This window comes from Notamacropus eugenii, chromosome 2, assembly GCF_028372415.1.
Source record: "Notamacropus eugenii isolate mMacEug1 chromosome 2, mMacEug1.pri_v2, whole genome shotgun sequence".
In the NCBI taxonomy this organism is placed as follows: domain Eukaryota; kingdom Metazoa; phylum Chordata; class Mammalia; order Diprotodontia; family Macropodidae; genus Notamacropus; species Notamacropus eugenii.
Window position 1 is genome coordinate 287,532,747 of NC_092873.1, and position 21,771 is coordinate 287,554,517.

General features: G+C 37.9%; 1 protein-coding gene across 2 annotated transcripts in view; it reads right to left on the bottom strand.

Moving 5' to 3' along the window:
• The window catches only part of SORT1 (sortilin 1), a 67,426-nt gene that overhangs the window by 29,786 nt on the left and 15,869 nt on the right, over positions 1 to 21,771 (bottom strand). For both annotated transcript variants that reach the window (XM_072644239.1, XM_072644238.1), the window contains exons 2-3: positions 5,534 to 5,593; positions 4,235 to 4,308 (exon numbers count right to left, since the gene is read on the bottom strand). In XM_072644239.1, coding sequence (XP_072500340.1) covers positions 4,235 to 4,308; positions 5,534 to 5,593 — 134 coding nt within the window. The remainder of the gene's footprint in view (positions 1 to 4,234; positions 4,309 to 5,533; positions 5,594 to 21,771) is intronic.

A 21,771-nucleotide genomic window follows, 5' to 3' on the forward strand; every position in this document is an offset into this window, starting at 1 on the left:
GGATCTATGAAAACATGTTGAATGGAATGGAAAGAAAAATAGTGTTTGTGCATTTATGTGGCTGATTTCTGACTGCAGCCACCACCAAAAATCTCTTATTAAGCACCTGAAAAGGAAGTCTCTTTCCAATGGACTACGGCCAAGCCCGAGAGTCACAAGGACCTGGTCACTGCTGAGTGTTGCTTGGGTGACAATCATTTAACCTCTCAGTAGTCTAAGTAATTCTCTGAGACTCTTAAGTTATGGATAAGCTGCTGATCTGCGTCAGTGGGAGGAAATCCCTATAGTAATTCGCCACACTAATGGAATCATAGATGTAGACCCCCTCCTAAAAGAAAAACTGCCTGCCCCAGAGGATACAAAGACAGAAATGGAATCATTCTGCCTTGTAATGGGCCAAACTACCAGTCCACATATCCCCAAGCCTGGGTATTATCCACATACTTTTTTCCCTTTCCTTTGGAGCTGACAGAGATCTGAAAGTGTCTTTGCTGTCAATATAACATAAAGATCAGGTAAAAGGTGCTTGGAGAGGAAATAAGTATTAGTAACAGATTCCAATCTTACCCCTCTAGCTGTGATTCTAAGATCAGTGTTTATCTTTTGATAGCAGGTGTATGCAGAAGCAGAGAGATCCAGGAGTTAGTTATATTTACGGGTTAAACAGTTCCTGGTTGTTGTATAATGCAATCATTAACAGTCTTATGGCCTTGCAATGGCATGATCTACACAGGTTTTAAAACTTTCCTCTTCCGTGCCACACCTAAGAAAACTCTTTGAATGATATTCAGGTCAGCCTGTTTCTTCAGAACTTGGCACAAGAAACAGATATACCTGCCCTTCAGAGAAGCAAAGAACAGAACAAAACCAAACAAAATCCAACCTGGCACAGTAACCAATTAACTAGAGAATAATGGATGAAGATCAATTTGGGAAGCTGGAGTGGAACCCTGAGGGGTCCTTTTTGGATTAGCAAGACCCCTGAATCTGGAAATTGAGGACCTAATCCAGATTCCTGCTGAATTCCTCACTTTTCCTATATGATCTCTGGCAAGCCACATAATTTTTCTGGGTTTCAGTGTAAAGGTCTGAGCTAAAATACCTTTAAGTTCCATTTCAGTTCTAAAACTATGATCCTACGATATAATTAGAGTTCAAAGTGACCCTGGTAAAGTGACACCTTATCTGAAAAACTGAATGTCTTTTCAATGAGGAACTGTGTATACTGGTAAAAAAACAAAACAAAACAAAACAAAAAAAACAAAAAATAAAACAACTGATATGAACCATGAAACCACACAAACAAGAGGGAGAAACGCCTGGGTCAGCTGATACTTATGCAGCAACGGAAGTACTTGTTTGTCTTTTCTTAAGGTTAAAGCAATCTCAATAGTGGAGAGCACAAAGAAGAAAAAAAGAGATTCTCCCATTATGTTCTCTACCTGGTTAGAACCTGGAATATAAGGCCCTGTTCTAGACTACAAAATGGAGGGATGTCAAAACTTTAAAAGAACTAGTCACAGAAGAGGTAGAAAAATGCAATGTTAATCCTGAACAAGCTGTATTATACAAGTGTAATGGCATATTATTGTGCCATAAACAATAACCAACATAAAATCAAGAAAAATTTTCTAATTTTTACACAGTGAATTAAATTAGATAAATTAGAACTGGAACATAAACTCCGACTATCATTATGTTAAAACAATATTGGCAACAAAATCTGGGGATAAACATATAAAAGAAAAACAGAAAGGGCCATAGGAAGCAATGGAACATTTTTTTGCAAAAACAAAAAAAATTATAAATTATAAATAATTTAAATTTGTGTTTGTGTACCACATGTGGTTTGTATTTATTTGAATGTTTTTGATGTTAGTTACCAAATTTTAAAATTATTTTTAAAAAGAACTCCCTTGCCCTTCAGTGTGCCACACCTTAATATTGGCCCTATGTAACAAATGGAGCCCCAGTCTGCAAAGCAACCTTGTACAAGGCAGGGGCAGCACAGTGCCAAGTGGTATACGAGGTAACAGGATGGAATATGAAATTAGGGAAGTCCTACCCTTAAGCTGTAAGCCTAAAAGTGACTGTGCTGCTGTCAGGTCAAGTCCAACCTGCCAAAGGTGGAGCTCAGTCTTCTTTCCTATTCTGCTAAGAACACCGCTGTTTCTTCGTCTAGGTTCCTGGCACATGACCTCCATTCTGCCCTCACTTCCTCTCTCTCCACACAGCCAATTGTTTGCCAAGTCTTGCTGGTTTGGCCTCCTCGTCAGACCTCTTCTCCTATTCACAGCCTCACTTCAGTGCAGGCCTTTGTCAACTCTTGCCTCCCCTAAAGCAGATGCCTTCCTCTTCTTTGGCCTACCTGGTTTATGCACCCTCAAATACCAATCCCTCCTTCTCAGAAACACCAAAGTGATCTTCCTTAGGTACAGGCCTGGGCCATCGTTTTCCTACACAAACTTCAGTGGCTTCTATTGCCTCTGGATAAGCTCTTCGTTTGGTGTTGAAAGTCCTTTGGCATTTGCTCCAGCTCATCTCTCCCGGCACATCGCATGTTGCTGCCCATCGTGAGCTCTATGCTCTAGCCAGATTGGCTCCTTGCTGTTGGCCGTACATGATGTTCCACCCCCTGTCTCTGAGCTTTCCAACAGGTTGCCTTCCATCCCTGAAATGCTCTCCTTCATGCCCTGGAATCCCTAACTCCAGCTCAAGAAGAGCTTTCAAATTCCCACTGCTATGAATGCTGCCAGCCCCCCAAATCTACTTCTATTTATTTGTATTTATTCTACATTTACTTCTCTGTGATTATGCTGTATCCTCACCCCCACAGAATATAAATTCATTGAGGGCAAGGACTTTCTCATTTCCCTGTGCCCAGGAGGACCTGGCAGACAATAGGTACTTAATATTTGTTTATTTATTTTTAAAAAATAATTTAAAATAATGAAATTTTCAATGTAACATAAAGATGAATTAGGAAAATCCAATTTGGAGAATGCTGAAAAAGAATTTACTAATTTTTACAAACATGGTTACTTATATAGAGAATGTTTTCAATTACCAATAAAAACCAGATAATTTAAAACTAGAGTAAACTTCCTAAGAAATTTAGATGGACATGAGGGAAAATTTCTTGACAGTAAGGCCTGTTATCCACTGGAATGAAATGAGTGGTTACAAAATCTCCAACATCACCCTACCCCCCCAAAAAAGCAATATAAATTGTCTATGTTTAGGAAGAGTCATAGGATCAAAGATTTATAGAAGGGATCTTAGAAGTCATATAGGTCAGACTTTCATTTTTCAGATAAGGGATCTGAGGCTCAGAGGTTGATGGGGCAGAACTTAGATCTAGACCCAGGTCTTCAAACCTCAAATTTTGTGCTCATTCTTTTGCACCACGTTGGTTAGAAATTAGGAAAGCAAACTAAATGATCTTAAAAATCCTCTTCTAAATCCAAGAAACAGTATTTATTGCTCTCCAAAACAAAACAGATCGTCTTCCTGTAAAATACTAAGAATTCTTAATAATCCTTTCCTAATCTTGCACTGGTTTTTATTATTTGCAAACTTATATCACTCTGCCAGAAGGGTCACTATGAAAGCTGACGTCTGAGAGCCACTAGTCGGGGTCAAGGTCTAACACAAATTCTCCACAGTCCCAGAAGACTGAACTTGAGCTTCACATGGGACTAAACTGTAATGACTTTTTAAGGATTCTTTGACTGAGACAACCTCTAAAACATCTGTGGGGCTATATCTCTTTGATATCTTGGTGGGAGCTGACACTGGCATGCATGGCTGGAAAGCAAAAGCTTTTGTAGCATGTTTAAGCTAGAACAGCTTAAGTAGCTTAAAACTGCTCTACAACTTCTGGGATACCCTGTACGAATGGAGAAATTTAGATAACAGAAATTTAGATAAAGCTCAAACTTCCTTAACATAAACAAGCAGCACATTAGGCCTTACACATCTAGCACAGTTCCCAGAGACATAGGATCTTTATTGTTCTGTCCCTGATTCAAACTCACCAATTCCAACAGAACTAGCCAGTACCCTTGGAAGGAGTTCTTTCTTTTAATGATGTTAACTACTCAGGCAACTACAATCAACATGGGCATGTGCACAGACTTGTGAAGATTTGAGCCACCTGGTAGGTCCTTTTTTGTCATAAGGCTGCCAATATTCAAATGTGTATTCACTTCTCAAATACACTTATAAGTCTCACCTTCGATAAAGCTTAGACTGTCCAAAAGTCATGATTACCAATGGTACATGAAATGTGGTCAAGACTAGAATGACCTGGAGAGAGACAAAAGCAAGCTATCAACAGTTGGTTCAGATGGATTTATTACAAAAATAAAACACTTACTGGTAAATAATACATGTCAATAGTCAAACCTCAAATTTTCATCATGTTAGGAGTTATTCTGAGTCAAACATGAAGTCTCACCAAAATTTTTAAGATGACTTTAAATCATGAAGTTGGAATGGTTTCCAACTTCTACAAGAGAAACTGGGGTTACTCTTAGATTTTAATATATAGGAGATAGTTATCTACTCCTGTTCTGCTGTGTAGTACTATAGTACTTCTTCAGGTTGCTGATGCTCCACTGCTTTGATAGGGGCATTACTGTCAGCAGACAGTAATAGTGAAGCCAATATGTCTACAGTGGACACTGAAAGTGCTCCAACTTTAGGATAGGTGTTAGGCAGGTTAGAAAACCTGGAATCACTAGGGAAAGTCAGTTTGCTATTGCCCTGAGAAAAAAGGAGACACTAGTACTGGTCTTTTAACTAAGGAAGTATTCTTAAATTATTTCTCTGCTCCCACTATCTAACAAATAATATCTGTGTGATAAAATCCCCAGGAGGCTTGAGATAGGGATATCAAGCAGCGCTTGATGACCAAGAGTGCAAAGGTAGCAACAGCTATTCAGTAGAAGCAGTTGAGTAATAATCTATTATGAGGAAGGAACTATTACAGACAGGGGATATGACAAGTGGGATCTAGGTTTCTGTCTTAGCAGGTGCTCTGCCATCTTCCCCAATGTCCCCATTTTTCTGGAGGTCCCCCAACACACTGTTTCTCTTTCTGCCTACTCATTTTAATCTTAAGCAGTCTTCAGGAACCTGAAGATAATCAGTCTCAGGTCTTCTGGTCATAGATCTTGAATTTGCTAAAGTCACTATCTTCCAGGAATAAAGTGGTCTCAAAATATATAATCAGTTCTCAAGAAAGCATTTTTGAAGTTGGAAGCTTCTAGTGTTTTTTTAATGTTAGGCAGAAAACTGGTTTAGGTGAAGACCATACTGAAGGCACAAGAATTGAGTAAATGACCATTCCATTCTTTTATTTCTACAGAGACAATAAATACTATAGCTCCCTCTTATTTTGTACTTTAGACACATGAATTTTCCACAAAGAAGGAAAAATGCTAAAAACAAAATGACATATAAGATTTACAATCCTAAAACTGAATATGTTTGCTAACCATACTGTACAAGGGACCACTAGGTTACTTACCCCAGTGCTATCTCCAACCCATGACAGAGATACTGAGCCACTGAGATCATCAAATACATGCTGCAAGAAATAAAATGGAAAAAAAAAATGAATCTATTTAAGAGTTACACAAATCCTATACCAGTTCTTGACCTACTCAAACAATTGAAAACAATTCTTTCCTTACCAAGAATTAAAGGAATGCCAATAGAGAAAAAGACTTCGACTCCTAGAAGAGAATATGGGGATCACAGGATTTAAATGGTTAATTCTGACATTCAGTGTCCTGGAAAATTTAAGTTTCTCTCTATTTCCTCATTCTATTCCCTTCTCTAAACAAGCTATGCAAGTGAGCATTCTACCTGTAACAGCTGGGGGAACTTGGTTGCTTTTATCCAATCATCTTAAAAGACAGAGATAGCAAAGTATATTGAAAATGTTTTAAAAGGGCCAACATTTATAATCAGGCAGTAAAACTTGATTAACCTAAAAAAATTAACCCATTGTACCTAACTGTGATTAAGCTATTAACACAATGAGGACAATTTTAATCTTCCCAGTTTTTCTAAGATATGCAGTTAAACAATCTTTGGATTCCTTTTGCTTTCTGCATGATTCAAGATGACAAGTGGTCCTTATGGCTAGAACTCTTAATCTAGGGGCAAAATAAACCATAGAACCTTAGTATACTGGAGACTGAAAATGGAAGGGAAAGAGATTATCATTCATCTCGCTTAAAATTTCTTTAGAACCCAAAGTGTGGTCAGATGTTGAAATGTGGAAATAATAGGTTGGCTTTTTTAGGTTTTGCTCAAAGTTGTTTTTTTTTTTTTTATCTCTTTAAACTAGAAATGTAAGTGTTGCTATTTAAGTATGTTTCCTGACTCTTCTACCAGCCCTCTGGCTAGTCAGGAACCATCTTTCCTAACTTCTTACCCTCAATGACTAAAGTGTCCGACACACAGCAGGACTACAGTACATGATGATGAAAATACACTTACTTCCTATTCTAATTCCCAAACACTTCACCTACAAAATACCAGATCTGCCAACAAATTTGCTGACTCATGACTACCACCTCCAAAAGTCTCAAACAACAGAACTGAAGGCAGATCTCTCTAGTTCACTCTCTCTTCATTATTCTGCACTTACTTTTGAGAAGGGACCTAAAATTTATCAATATTTCACTTCTTCCTCCTTTACATTTCTATATTCTTTGCTTTAAGAACCTGTAGCTAGACCAGGTCTTTCAGAAGAGGAATCCCTGCTCTGCTATTTAGTAACCTACATGACTTTGGACAAGTCATTTCTCTCACATAATCTCAGTTTTCTCATTTGTAAAAGCAAGGGGTTTTATTTAATCATGTAAGACTAGATGGTCTCAATGTTAGAGAGGCACTAGAAACACAGACACACTAATATACTGCTGATGGAGCAGTGAATTGGTCCTGAAAAGCAATTCTTAAGATGTGACTAAAATGCTTCTTTTCTTTGAATCAGATCCCACTGCTAGGCATATAGCCTAAGAAGGTCAAAGAAAGAAAGGTCCTATATATATACCAAAATATCCACAGTTCCATTTTTTTTTTTTGTGATGGAAAAGAACTGGAAATAAAGTAGAAAACCACAAGTTGGGGAATGACTAAACAAACTGTGCTATATGAGACATGAAATATCATGGAATATTACAGCGCTATAAGAAGCCATGACCATCAAGAATTCAGAGCTGCCAGAAAACAATTCTATAAAAGATGTAAAGTGAAATAAAAAGAATTGGGATGACCCCCTACACCATGACTATATCAATGTGAATGAAAAGAATATCACCAAAAGAAACCGAATGTGTTAGTTATAATGGCCAAGAGAAAGTGCACAGCCTTCCCTTGGGGTGGGGGTGGGGCATGGGTGTGGAACACTACATACATTGTTAGGCTAGGCTGACATTTTTGTTGGCTATGCTAAAACTGCTTCCCCTCCTCCCCCCTTTAAAAAAAATCTTTGTTACCAGAGATCATTCTCTAGGTAAGGGGAAGGGGAGGATTGCAGTCAGAAATAAAAGTAATATGAAAACAAAAGATAATAAATTTTTAAAAAGACTATATGATCTCGAAGGGCCCTTTTGGTTCTTTGACATCCTATGATCCTGTGATTGTGAGCTTAGATATCTTAGATCTTCTAGGTATGCTTTAAGCAGCATGGCCAATGCCTTGCACACAGTGGGTTCTCAAAAAACACTACTGGCCAACTATCAATGGATGCTATAAGTGAATCTCATGAGTATCAGGGAACACAAAGTTCAGTTTTGTTTATAAACTACTCATCTGAAGAAAAGTGAGACCTGGCTGGTTTATGTGGATCTAAAGTCTTGAAACTTGCACAGCAATTTACATTGGCTACATACACAACAAGGCCAGATGCTCACTTCATCAATCTCAAAGTCACTGAAATCATCTGAAGCAGTCACTTGAGACTCAACAGTGGGAATATGCAGAGGCTACCACAAAAACTGAAATACAAACCACATGGTTTAGCACTGATTTAAAACCCAGGCTGTCTTTCCAACAAGGGTCTCACTGGCAACAACTCACTAGAATAGAAGAAAAGAATTCCCCAAATGGTAGCTCTGTGATTTGTGGTTGCTTTGGTCTGGTCGTAAGACTCACTGTCAGTCTGTAAGACTCATTGAAAGTCTAGGTCCTGTCAGATCTATAGCCTTCTAGTTTTAGGCAACGCCCTACAGTTTAGCTAATTCCTACACATCCAGACAAGGCCAATGAAGCCCCAAAGCACACATTGTTGCTATTATTAAATCATGTAAATATCCTAGAGAGCTGCCTTATAACACTTCTGGAGTTAGAAGCTCTCACTTGCATCTAAACAATGCAAAACCAAATTCTGTTCATTGATTATACAGCAAAGAAAGCAACATCCAAAGATTCACCTTGGAAACACAGACTGAATTTACAATTATTTTTGTTCTTTAGTTCCGTCCTCATATTATTTTTCTCAACTTCAATATCTCTTAGTATTTTCTTTTTTAAAACATAAAGTCATAAATGAAAAAAATCTGGTTTTCACAACAAATATAATTCATCTATATTTTTAGTTCTAACACCTTAGCTGGGATGAAAGGGAAAATGAAAGTAAATTCTAGTAAGTGACTAAACAAAGGTCAGAACTAGAGATAATCCCAAGGAAAAACTATGTTAGGGGTATACTTCTACTCCAGGTCTCCAAGTGCAAAAGAATTACAGAACTACCTAGGAGAAAAGGTAGTCAACCTACCTTCCAAAGTGTCACCGACAAAGGTCTGCAATCATGTTTTAAAAAATTCTGACACCTAGGGTTTACTATGTTGGTCAGAAATGACATTTCTAAAGGAACAGAAAATTATTTTAAATATGACAGCACCATTAATTATGACATGTTTTTTCTTTGAGTTGGCCCCACCTCTGACCTGGAAAGTAGGGAGGGTGCTGATAAGATGTTATCTTTAAAAAAAACCCCCACATTCTGTAAGAAGCCATTCCTCTGTTTATTGCTTCCTTCCTCCCCCTTTACAGCATCTCCATCTTTTGTGTCAAGCTATTGTCCGTCCATCTCTCCTCAGTTTTCTGTCTTTACTTCCTCAACGTCCAGTTCATCAACCATAAGCCTTCCTGGCACCCAATAACAAAAACATTAACACAAGATAGTGAGGGAATATTTTATAATCCATCTTTGTCTATTCCTTTAAAAAAAAACAACCTTTTTTTTTAAAAAAAAGAACACGTTCCTTTAAGTGTAAGGGGCTGGCTCTCTTTCTATGATTTTAAAAGTTAAATAGTTCCTGTACAACACAATGGGCATGGGAATATTTCAAGCAGTGAAGTCAAGAAAAAAACCCAAGCCTACTAAGCTCCAGCCTTGTTCATTTCCAAGGATGGAAAATAAACTTGAGCTGCCTTATCAAAAAGGCTCATGGCTTCTTAGATGACTCTGTATAATACATAGCAAAACATCACTAATCTAGAGTTAAGGCTGGTCCAAATAACAGAACACTTTTCTTAATTAAATTTTTTCTTGATATTTTTCTTTCACAAAATTTTTAAAATTTTATTTCCAAATATATCCCTATTCCCTCCCTTGGGAATCATAATTTGTAATAAAAGATTAAAAAAGAAAGACAAAGAAATGCAGCTCAGAAAAACTAAAAAGTACACCAATCACTATTACAGTGCTCACACCCCTAGAGCCCAACTCTGCCAAGAAGGAAAAGAGGTACATTTTCTCATCCCTTCTCAGAGGCTGACCACAGTCATAATTACACAGCATCCAGTCTTTGTTGTACTTCCCATTTACATTATTGCAAGTCATTGAGAATAATCTATTTCTGGTTCTTCTTAATTCACTTTGTATCAGTTCATATGTCTTCTCATATTTCTTGCAAATTATGGAATATTTTTAAAAAACATAACCATGCCAATACAATTTTAAAAGATACCATAGCAATGTGACAAAAAAATGTAAGTAAAACCTAGGATGTTATATAGATTTAGTGCTATACCAAACTATGGAGGAAATACTTTATTGAGACAAAACCCTCCCATTTTGGAGAAACAAAAAAATTCATATTATTAAGGGAAGCAATAAAAAAATTAGGAAGGAGGGAATAGCACTTTCAGGCTTCAAACTATATTATAAAGCAACAATCAAAATTATTTGGTACTGGTTAAAAAATAGGAAAGTTGGTTAATGAAACAAGAGCAGACAAGGAACAATTTGAAATCAATTCAATAAAGCAATGTACAATAACCCCCCAAACAAATTACACAGGTAAGAACTCCCTTTATGACAAGAAATGAAGGGAAAACTGAAAGGCAGTCTGGCAGAAATCAGGTTTAGACTAACAGTTTCTATCATATACCACCACAAATTCCACATGGAACGAAAGAAGTAAACAAGCATTTATTAAGCAACTATTATGTGCCACGCAATAGGCTAAGTGCTTTACAAATATTATCTCAATGGATGTGATCAAATGATATAATGCATGTAAAATGCTTTGTAAGCCTTAATATACTATATAAATATTGGCTGTTATGAAATTTGAATATTAAGTCATATCATTAAAAAAACTGGAAGTGAACCAGATATCTTTTAAATAAATAAATAAAAATATTTAATAAATATAAAATAATAATATATAATAATAAAATAATAAAATATAAAAACAAAAAATAAATAAAAATAAAAATAAAAAGATATCTTTTACAGTGATGATAAGAGGATGAATTCTTAACTAACCCAAGACTAAAGGTAATTACAAAAGATAAAATGGATAATTGCAATTATATGAAACTGAAAAACTTTTCCTATAAGCAAAATTAAATTCATAGAAGAAGAGAATCAATTGACTGGGGAAAAAAATCTGCATCAAATATCACTAACAAGGGTCTGATATGCAAGAAATATATGTAACTAACCCATATATTTTAGCCAAAAAGCCACTGCCCAATAAATAAATGGTCAAAGTGAAATGAAATAAAACATATCAAAACAACTCTAAGGTCTCACCTTATACCCAACAAATTGGCAAATAACAAAAGAAGGCAATAATCAGCAAACTAAGGTCGGTAGTACAACTATTCTGGAAAGTAATTTGGAATTATTAGCCAATCAATAAAGATTTGCTAAGTGTTTACTATATGCCAGGTACTGTGCTAAGCCCTGGAATTATGTTAAAAAGTAACTAAATGTTCATAACTTATGACTCAGAGATTCCCTTTTTAGGTATATATCCCAAGGACATGGAGAAAGCTAGGTGGCACAATGGCTAGAGCTCAGGACTTGGAGTCAGGAAGACCTTGGCTCAAATCCTGACTCAGACATGAGTTTGGATGACCCTGGCTAAATCACTAAATCTCTCCAGAACTCAGTTTCCTGATCTACAAAATGAGGATGATAATAATAGAACCTCACAGGGTTGTGATGAGAATCAAATAAGTTAGTGTAAAGATAGAGTTGTGTAAAACTTAAGTAAATACTAGCTATTATTATTAAGCCAATGATAAAATAAAGTATCACACACAAAAAAACATTTACAGCACAATTTTTTAAAAATACATTTTGATTGATTTTTGGGGATGTTTTTCATCACCATAGTTTCCCTAGTATTCCTCCCCTCCTGGACAAACATTCCATATATTTTTTAGGGACAACAAAAAGAAAAAGGAAAAAATCAACATAGCATCAATACATGGAAAAAAATCTGGAAATGTCACATACGACACTTGCTGACCTTCCACTCCTGCAAAGGGGTGGGGGCTGAGTGTTCTCATCTCTTGGTGTTCCAGCTCTGCTTGTTCTTGATTATTTCGCAATATTCACTTTTGGGTTTTTCTGATACTTGTTCTTTCCATTTACATTGTTGCAGTCACTGCGTACATTGCTTCCTTCATTTTGCATCTTGAAAATTTATAAGACTTCCCTCGCTTCTCTGCATTCATCATTCATTGTTTTTTACAAGCCAGTAATGTTACTTTAGGAGATGTCCACTGACTGGTGTACAACTAGATAAGCTGTAATACATGAACGTAATGGAATACTGTTGTGGCTGTAAGAGACAAAGGATGTGATGAATTCAGAAAAGCATGGGAAGCCTTAGATGAATTTATACAACATGAAGTAAACAGAGCCAATAAAGCAACACACACAACGACTACAACAACATAACTGCAGCAAGGTCAGCCAGGGGATTGAACACTGGGCTTGAAGTCAGGAAGACCTGAGTTCAAATCTAGCCTCAGAGACTTACTGGCTAGGTGATCCTGGGCAAGTCACATTTGCCTCAGTTTCCTCATCTGTAAAATGAGCTGGAGAAGGAAATGGCAAACATTTCCAAAGAGGTCACAAAAAGTGTTGGACATGACTGAAAAAGAATTAAACAACAAAGAACAATGTAAATGGAAAGAATAGTAGCAAAACAATTGAAAGCTGAGTGTTGTAAAATTATAATGACCAAGTTTAGTCCAGAAGAAGCGATGAGAAGCCAGTTCCTTTCCTTCTTTCCAAAGGTAGGGGACAATGAATGTGAAATATTGCTATTATAGCAAGACATTTTCAATGTAGTTTTGCTGAACTTTTTTTTTTCATTCTTTGTTATGAGGGATGGCTCTCTAGAAGGGGAGGATACCTTGGGGAAAACGCAGAAGCTATAAAAACAAATTCTATTAATAAAAACTTATTTGGTAAGTTAGATCTTTAAAGTTCCTTCCAGCTCTAAATATGATCCTATAAAATATAATTTTTGAGCCTAAAAATTAAACCTGTTGTCCATTCAAAATGTTTCTCAAATCTACTGCCTACTACCATTGCCTCTACCACCCTAGTTTAAGTCTTTATAATCTCAATTATAGCTTACTTAGCTTCTAAGTTCACTGACCCAGTATTTCTTCCATACAAACCATTCTATATATTACCACCAAATGTGTCTTTCCAAATCACTGCTATGATCAAGTTACTCTTCTACTCAAACCATTTCTATGGTCCCCAGAATAAAATTCAACTCCTTAGGGCAACATTCAAGGTCCTTTATGGTTTGGTCTCAGATTACATTTTCAGTATTACCTCCTACCCTTTATGTGAACCCTTTAGTTGATGTCCATTAGTCTAACATACCTTGTGTTTTCTGAACTGTGGGTATTTATTTGGCTCCTGTCATTTCATCGGGTTGAATACTTTTTCCTTTTTGCTTCACCTATCAAAATTCAACCTACAAAGTCCAGGTAAGATCCTAATTCCAGCAGTGTTCTCTGATTAGACTAATTAGACTCTCGTTCCACCCTCTCATCCTTTCATTCATATAGTATTTGTTATCCGTTCCAGGCACATAACACTTATTGCTTTGTATTGTGACTAATTTTACAACTGCCATATATCTATAACAAGATTATATGTCACTGTCTCTTGCCAAAATGGATACCTGAACAGGGGATGGGTGCCTAATTTCCCTGTACCTTCTCCAACAAAACACAAAGGCAGTTAGATGGTGCAGTGGATACAACACTGAACCTAGAGTCATAAAGATGCAAGTTCAGATCTGGTATGTGTGACTGGACTATGTGTCAAATCTAGCTGTATGATCATTTAATTGCTGCCTGCCTCAGTCTTATTTGTAAAAAGGAAATTATAATAACAGCACTTATCTTACAAGGTGGTGAATATAAAATGAGATATTTGTAAAGTGCTTTGCAAATTTTGGAGCACTACAATAATAATGTTATTATTAATAATAAAAACCCTCAAGTTTCCACCAAACCAAATAATGATCAAGAAAACTAATGATAAATCTCTTCTACCCCAGAAATACCCACAAAGGTAGGCAGAAGATGGGTAATGGGACAAGGGGACCTCTTAAGCAAAGTGAGCACTAGTAGTCAAGAGATACCCTGGGATCTTCTGTTATCTTTTCCTTGGGATCATGCTTGAATATGTCTTCCTATGCTTTTCTTCATCCGTAATATTCATAATTTCTTACATTCATGTACCATCACTGTTTAGCTATCTCCCAGCTGATGTACATCTCCTGGTTCCAGTTCCTTCTTAACTATAAAATGCACTATTCTGAATATTCTGGAGAAGATGAAGTCTCTCTTTTTATTGAGTCATGAATCTTATTAAGGAGGCCCCGTAACACTGAAGAACTTAATGAAATTACTTCAATGCCATCTATAAATAAGGTAGAAGCCCTCAACATCTCTAGGGGATCCCTCTTCTATCTGGAGGCTACACAGGACAACCTCCTGAATTAGGCAAATAATTTTGCAGAGGATACCTTTTATGTCTCATCTGATACTGCCAAGTCAGAGAATTGAGAACGAAATTATGTCACTGTATTTATCAAGAAATCTTATATAATTTTAATAAAAGGGAGATAACCTTATGGAAATAAAGGTTTTAAGTATGTTTTGTTCTACCTCTACTTCAAGAAAATCTCTTCTGCTAAGAGGAAGTAAACAAAGCTGAGCTGAAACCACAAGATTACTCAATTGAAGCAGAAAAGGTTTCAAATAATATACAGCTGTATATAATTAGCAAACAAGTCATGGTTCAATTGATCTAATCAAGGTAGAATGAACTGAATAAGAGAAAAACTAAATAAAGGAGAAGGGGGAAATTGCAAAGATGGACTGGAAGACATAACAGTTCCTTTGATAAAACTGAAACCCAAACCTCCTACACAATTTTACTGTCAAAGAGTCCGCCATATCAAATACTGTAACTAAGAAACTTATAGTAGTGAAATCAGAATAAATAAGTTCACAACATGGGTGAGGGTAACTGTTTATATGGGAAAATTAGTTTCTTTCAGTTTTATAAATGACAGTTTGGAGTGGTCACTCTGATTCATTGGTCATTGGGACCAAAATTCTCCTGTGGGGGAGAAAGAAAGATTCAAATCACAGTTTGGAACCAAATGTATCAGTCTCTAGGAACCCATGGGGAAGAAACCAACACCTGCCTAAAGAAGGAAAATCCTTTTCTGGGTGGGAAAATGCTTAAACTGGATGGAGACTGAGCAGAGTCAGAGCTGGGATTTCAAGACAGGAATGCTTGATCTGAAAACCCTTTATTGCATGAGTCCCGATCCCCAGTTAATCTTCATTGGTCCCTGTTTTATCTACCCTAGAGACATAAACTCTTCAAATGCAGGGATTTTTGTGTTTTCTTTCCAGATCCTAGTCCGATGCCTTGTACACAGTAGACACTCAATGTTTACTGAACTAAAAGCGGATCAGCAGAGGGAAAACCAGGAGTGTGGCATAGCAGAGAGACACGAGGAGCTCTACTTTAGATTCCCCAAAACGGATTTAGAAAATGCACCGGACTGAATGCTGATGGGAAAATTCAAGGAAAAAAAAGTCACAGGGTGTCATTTTCTCAGCCCAGGTAGACAGAGAGCTCTGTAACTTCTAGGGACAGGGTTTGGCCAGGAGCACAGGGAGAGAGCAGCATGGCAAGAGAAGGTCCCAGGCCCATACCAGGGGCCTCACGATGGGAATTTGGCAGATTTGTCAAAAGTCACAGATCCAGGAGGAACTGAGGAAGGTCCCCCTTGCACCCAGAGATGGCATACTTAGGAGCAGACTCAGAAACCCGTAGTAGCACAGTGGCTTCAGAGAGCCTAGGAGCACAGCAGAGGATTCTGGCTGGCTTAGAGTGGGTCCAGCATCCATCTACCTAGGTTCTGAAGGTGAGGGAAAGGGAGGAGCAGCAATCAGACTTTGCCCTGGATTAGACCATTTGGGGAGAAGCACTGAAAGCTTGGGGTTCAAACATGCCTTGAACAACATACACTCAACAACCCTAAGAAAGCCTCAACAGGAGCAGTACAGACCTTCCCTGCAGAAGTGCTGAGGAGCCCAGCCCTATCAAATCTAAATTAGACTGGAAGGAGACTGAAAGAATGAATAAACAAAAAAGGACCCCATCATAAAAAGCTAGTATGGTGGCAGGGAAGCTGTAGACACAAACCCAGAAGAGAATGAGTCCAAAACATTAACAAACAAAGTCTCAAAGAAAAATACAGATTGAGCACAAATTCAATTGGAATTCTTGAAAGAAGTGAGCTCAAAAAAAAAAAAGCCCCTTTTAGGGCTTTAACAATGCAATGCAATGAGAGTGCAAGAAGAAAAAACTGGAAAACAAATGAGAGCCATGGAAGAAAAGAACTGGAAAGGGAATTAACAGTTTGGCACAAAATGGACAAAATTTTGCCCAAGAACAAACTCTCTAAAAATTGGAATGCACCAAATAGAAGCCAAGGATTCTATGAGACAACAAGAAATATTACAACAAAATCAAAAGACTGAATTTTTTTTTAAAAAAAGTAAGTATTTTAAAGTAAACAACTGACCTGAGAATAGATCATGAAGAAAAAAAATTAAAAATCATTGGATTACCTGAACGCCATGACATTCCTCTCCTAAAAAAGAGCTTGAAATCATATTTCAAGAAATCTTAAAAGAAAACTTCCAAGAACTCTTAGAGCCAAAGGGCAAAGTGGAAATAGGCAAAATCCACCTTTGTTCCAATCTCTCCTTATGGAGGATACCCTGTATCTGCGGTTCTGCCCCTGTGCTTGGTTTCTGGTCTTTTGCTTTGTCTAGAGTACTGATACCTAATATGTTCCCATCTTTCTGACTTTATCTGGTTTCTGACTACTTACTCCCATCATCTTTACCTATAACTTCCAGTTCTTTACATATGCCGACCCCTTAAGTTTTTATTCCTGGCTTTATCTTGATTCAACAACCTATCTTTCTTCCCAGTTTCTGCAATTCACTGCCACCTATGATCCTGGTCTAACAGAGTGATTCATTCTTGTGGGTACACAGTGTTGAAGAAACTTGGCTCAGTCATCTAATCACACTATTTCTTTTTTAATTTTTTTTAATTTTTTATTTATTTATTTTTATTTAACTTTTAACATTCATTTTCACAGAATTTTGGGCTCCAAATTTTCTCCTCCCTTGTCCCCTCCCCCCACCCCACAACATCGAGCATTCCAATTGCCCCCATCATCAATCTGCTCTCTCCTCCATCATTCCTCTCTGCCCTTGTCTCCATCCTCTCCTTTGTCCTGTTGGGCCAAATAACTTTCTATACCCCTTTACCTGTATTTCTTATTTCCTAGCAGCAAGAACAGTACTCGACAGTTGTTCCTAAAACTTTGAGTTCCAACTTCTTTTCCTCCCTCCCTCCCCACCCCCTCCCTTTGGAAGGCAAGCAATTCAATATAGGCCACATCTATATAGTTTTGCAAATGACTTCCATAATAGTTGTGTTGTATAAGACTAGCTATATTTCCCTCCATCCTATCCTGCCCCCAATTACTTCTATTCTCTCTTTTGATCCTGTCACTCCCCGTGAGTGTTGACCTCAAATTGCACCCTGCTCCCTATGCCCTCCCTTCCATCATCCCCCCCCACCCTGTTTATACCCTTATCCCCCACTTTCCTGTATTGTAAGATAGGTTTTCATACCAAAATGAGTGTGTATTTTATTCCTTCCTTTAGTGGAATGTGATGAGAGTAAACTTCATGTTTTTCTCTCACCTCCCCTCTTTTTCCCCAAACTAAAAAAGTCTTTTGCTTGCCTCTTTTATGAGATAATTTGCCCCATTCCATTTCTCCCTTTCTCCTCCCATATATTTCTCTCTCACTGCTTGATTTCATTTTTTTTTAAGATATGATCCCATCCTATTCAATTCACTCTGCGCACTCTGTCTCTATGTGTGTGCATGTATGTGTGTGTAATCCCACCCAGTACCCAGATACTCAATAGTTTCAAGAGTTACTAATATTGTCTTTCCATGTAGGAATGTAAACAGTTCAACTTTTATAAGTCCCTTATGACTTCTCTTTACTGTTTACCTTTTCATGCTTCTCTTCATTCTTGTGTTTGAAAGTCAAATTTTCTTTTTAGCTCTGGTCTTTTCATCAAGAATGCTTGAAAGTCCTCTATTTCATTGAAAGACCAATTTTTCCCCGGAAGTATTATACTCAGTTTTGCTGGGTAGGTGATTCTTGGTTTTAGTCCTAGTTCCTTTGACTTATGGAATATCCTATTCCATGCCCTTCGATTCCTTAATGTAGAAGCTGCTAGATCTTTTGTTATCCGGATTGTATTTCCACAATACTTGAATTGTTTCTTTCTAGCTGCTTGCAATATTTTCTCCTTGACCTGGGAACTCTGGAATTTGGCCACAATGTTCCTGGGAGTTTCTCTTTTTGGATCTTTTTCAGGTGGTGATCGGTGGATTCTTTCAACATTTATTTTGCCCTCTGGTTCTAGAATATTAGGGCAGTTTTCCTTGATAATTTCATGAAAGATGATGTCTAGGCTCTTTTTTTGATCATGGCTTTCAGGTAGTCCCATAATTTTTAAATTGTCTCTCCTGGATCTATTTTCCAGGTCAGTTGTTTTTCCAATGAGATATTTCACATTATCTTCCATTTTTTCATTCTTGTGGTTTTGTTTTGTGATTTCTTGGTTTCTCATAAAGTCATTAGCCTCCATCTGTTCCATTCTAATTTTGAAAGAACTATTTTCTTCAGTGAGCTTTTGAATCTCCTTTTCCATTTGGCTAATTCTGCTTTTTAAAGCATTCTTCTCCTCATTGGCTTCTTGAACCTCCTTTGCCAATTGAGTTAGCCTATTTTTCAGGGTGTTATTTTCTTCAGCATTTTTTTGGGTCTCCTTTAGTAGGGTGCTGATCTATTGTTCTTACTTTGCTTGCATGTCTTTGATTGCTCTTCCCAGTTTTTCCTCCAGTCCTCTAACATAATTTTCAAAATTTTCTGAGCCCTTTTTGAGCTTTTCCATGGTCTGAGCCCATTGAGTGGGCTGGGATGCAGAAGCCCTGACTTCCGTGTCTTTCCCTGATGGTGAGCACAGCTCTTCCTCATCAGAAAGGATGGGAGGAGAAACCTGTTCACCAAGAAAGTAACCCTCTATAGTCTTGGTTTTTTTCCCTTTTCTGGGCATTTTCCCAGCCAGTGACTTGAGCTCTGAATATTCTCCTCACACTCACCTCGCCTCCGGATCCTCCCAGCCAGCGCTTGGGGTCTGAGACTCAAATGCTGCTTGCCAGCCTCAGGCCTTTTGGCGGGGGCAGGGCTGCTATTCAGTGTGAGATCAAGTTTAGCTGTCAGGTTGGGGCAGGGCTGCCTCACGAGCTCAGTTCCCTCAGGGGGTTTATGCAGAGACCTTCAACAATGGATCTGCTTGGGGAGCCCCGGTCTGCTCCCACCTCTATTGGTGCCTCCTGAGGGGGCCTGAGTCATGGGGATTCCCCTCTTGACCTGCCGAAGACAGCCTCTCACCGACCCTTGTCACCTGTGGGTGGAGGGACCCACGTGGCTGCTGGAGATTCTGTCCCTGAAGCCTGCTCGGATCTGGTCCTCTCGGCGCTGGGCAGTCAACGCAGGGCTGGGCTCAGCTCCGCATCCGCAGCACGAAGAACCTTTTGCGAGAGGTTTTCAGACTCTCTGGAACAAAAATCATGTCCGCTCCGCTGTTCTGTGGCTTCTCCTGCTCCCGAATTTATTGGCAGCTCTTTTCTACAGATATTTCATGGGCTGTGGGTTTGGAGCTAGCGTATTTGTGTGTTTCTACTCCGCCATCTTGGCTCCGCCCCTAATCACACTATTTCTAAAGCTACTCAAAATTGAAATTTTGCAATTTCAGCTGGAAATTGGTTAAATATTTTAAAAGTTTTTCTATCAAAAGATAAATATATAGCTTAATAAGAACCATGGAGTCCTATATCACATAAAGAATCCTAGACTAGTAAGCTCTGGAGTCATTCACTCAAAATGTATTTATTAAAAGCCTAACATAGAGATAGGGAAAGGCATAGTTCCTGCCCTTGCAATGCTTAGAATCAAGTTGGGGAAAGAGCTATACCGGGTACATCAAACAACAACAACAACAAAACAATTCTAAAATAGTATGTGAGCAACTGTGAAACAGTACAGTTCAAACACCACACATAAACCATATTTTAACAGCTGTCTTTATAGTGCTCTACATAGACAGGTGCTTAATAAGTGATTTATTATTACTGATAGACTATCCACGATGGGTCAATGATTGTCTATGGCCCAGTAAATGAGGACATACTGACTCCTTTGAGATTTTTTTGTCAAACACAACAGGTCATGGTACAAGATTCTGTAACTACCCTCCCATCACCATCTTACAGCACAGCATGAGAAGAAATAAGGATATGCATTTTTGTGGACTATGAATTAACTGAGGCATCTAATGTAACAGCACAGACAATTCCTAAGTGTTAGTAAATGTAGGACAGCCATATACACTTAATTGAGCTTCATATCTAATTAAACTAGAGGTCTAATTAAATAAGTGTTACTATATTTTGGAGAACTTGGGAGTTGGTCCCTGGAGCAACCACAGCCTGGAAAAAACCTAATAATGAGACATTCTACCTATCTTTAGTTATATACCTGAAACCTAAAATAAAACCCCTGAAAGAGTCCAGGCTAGAATAAGTGAAAGTGGACCTATTTTCACATGGGTGGTACCTGTCAGATCAATATGACATCAGGAATAACAAGCCTAACAAGTAAACTAGGGGTTAAATTCGGTGACTGGTTGCCATCATTGAATATAGAACGGGAACTTCTTTTCTTAAATAGTGCAAAAGTAGAGAGAGCAAGCTGATGATGTTTTATCCTCCCATGACTTAATCTGGAGGACACAGATTGCTTAGGTGGACAGGGTGTTAGGAGGTCAAAAGGCTCAAGTTCTGGTCCTGGCTTAACATTAACTGGCTGAATTAGTCAGGCTAAGTCAAGCCCTCTGGGCCTCAACTCCTCATTTGTAAAACAGCCCTATATACTTAATAGGGATATTTAGTTTAGGGTAAGATAATGTAAATGAAAATACTCTATACTTTGCAAAGCACCATAAAGATGTTCAATAATGTAATTCCAGGAGTGCTAGGATAGGACTTTTAGGTTGTGATTTTGCAATTTCAGCTGGACAGTAGAAGAGATGGACAGGATGGTAGCCAAAGAAGAGGGCTGAAGCATGGTGGATGTGGTGTTCTTGCAAGCGGGGCAAAAATGCAGTAATGTGGTTTTTAATATTAGAATGCAGTTCTGTTCAATGACAAGGCACTGCTAAGTTCATAAAACATGAGCTAAAAATAAGACCACAATGTTCCTACTCTCATAGAGACTATTTTTAGAAACTCAAAAGCCAAATACAAAACATTGTAAGTAATGCTCTTCACAGAAGACAAAATCCTCCACAGAAAGAGCCCTGTAGTGGGAGTCAGAGGATCTGGGTTCTAGAGAGACCACTGCAATTCAATTAACATCTCAAGAGAGGCCCTCATTTCATTTGTGAAATGAGGGGTTTGGAATAGATTATGCCTAAAGAGACCTACTGGCTCTAAACTTGTTGGATTTTTCAGTCATTTAAATTAGTGAAGAGTATGATTATACAGTGCTCCCAGTAAAAAAAGTTCCTATGTTTACAGTATACTTATCTAGTGACTCCAACCAAACTCATCTCCAGCCAAAAACTTGAAAAGAAGCAAAAATTAAAAGTAGCTAAAATGGATGATTTCAATCCATGTACTAGAAAATCTCCAAGCAGAACTTTGGCTCAACAGGAAACACTTTAGGCCCTCACTTAGAGACTACTGATTCTTATTTTAGATACCATTCTAATAAGCTTAGTTA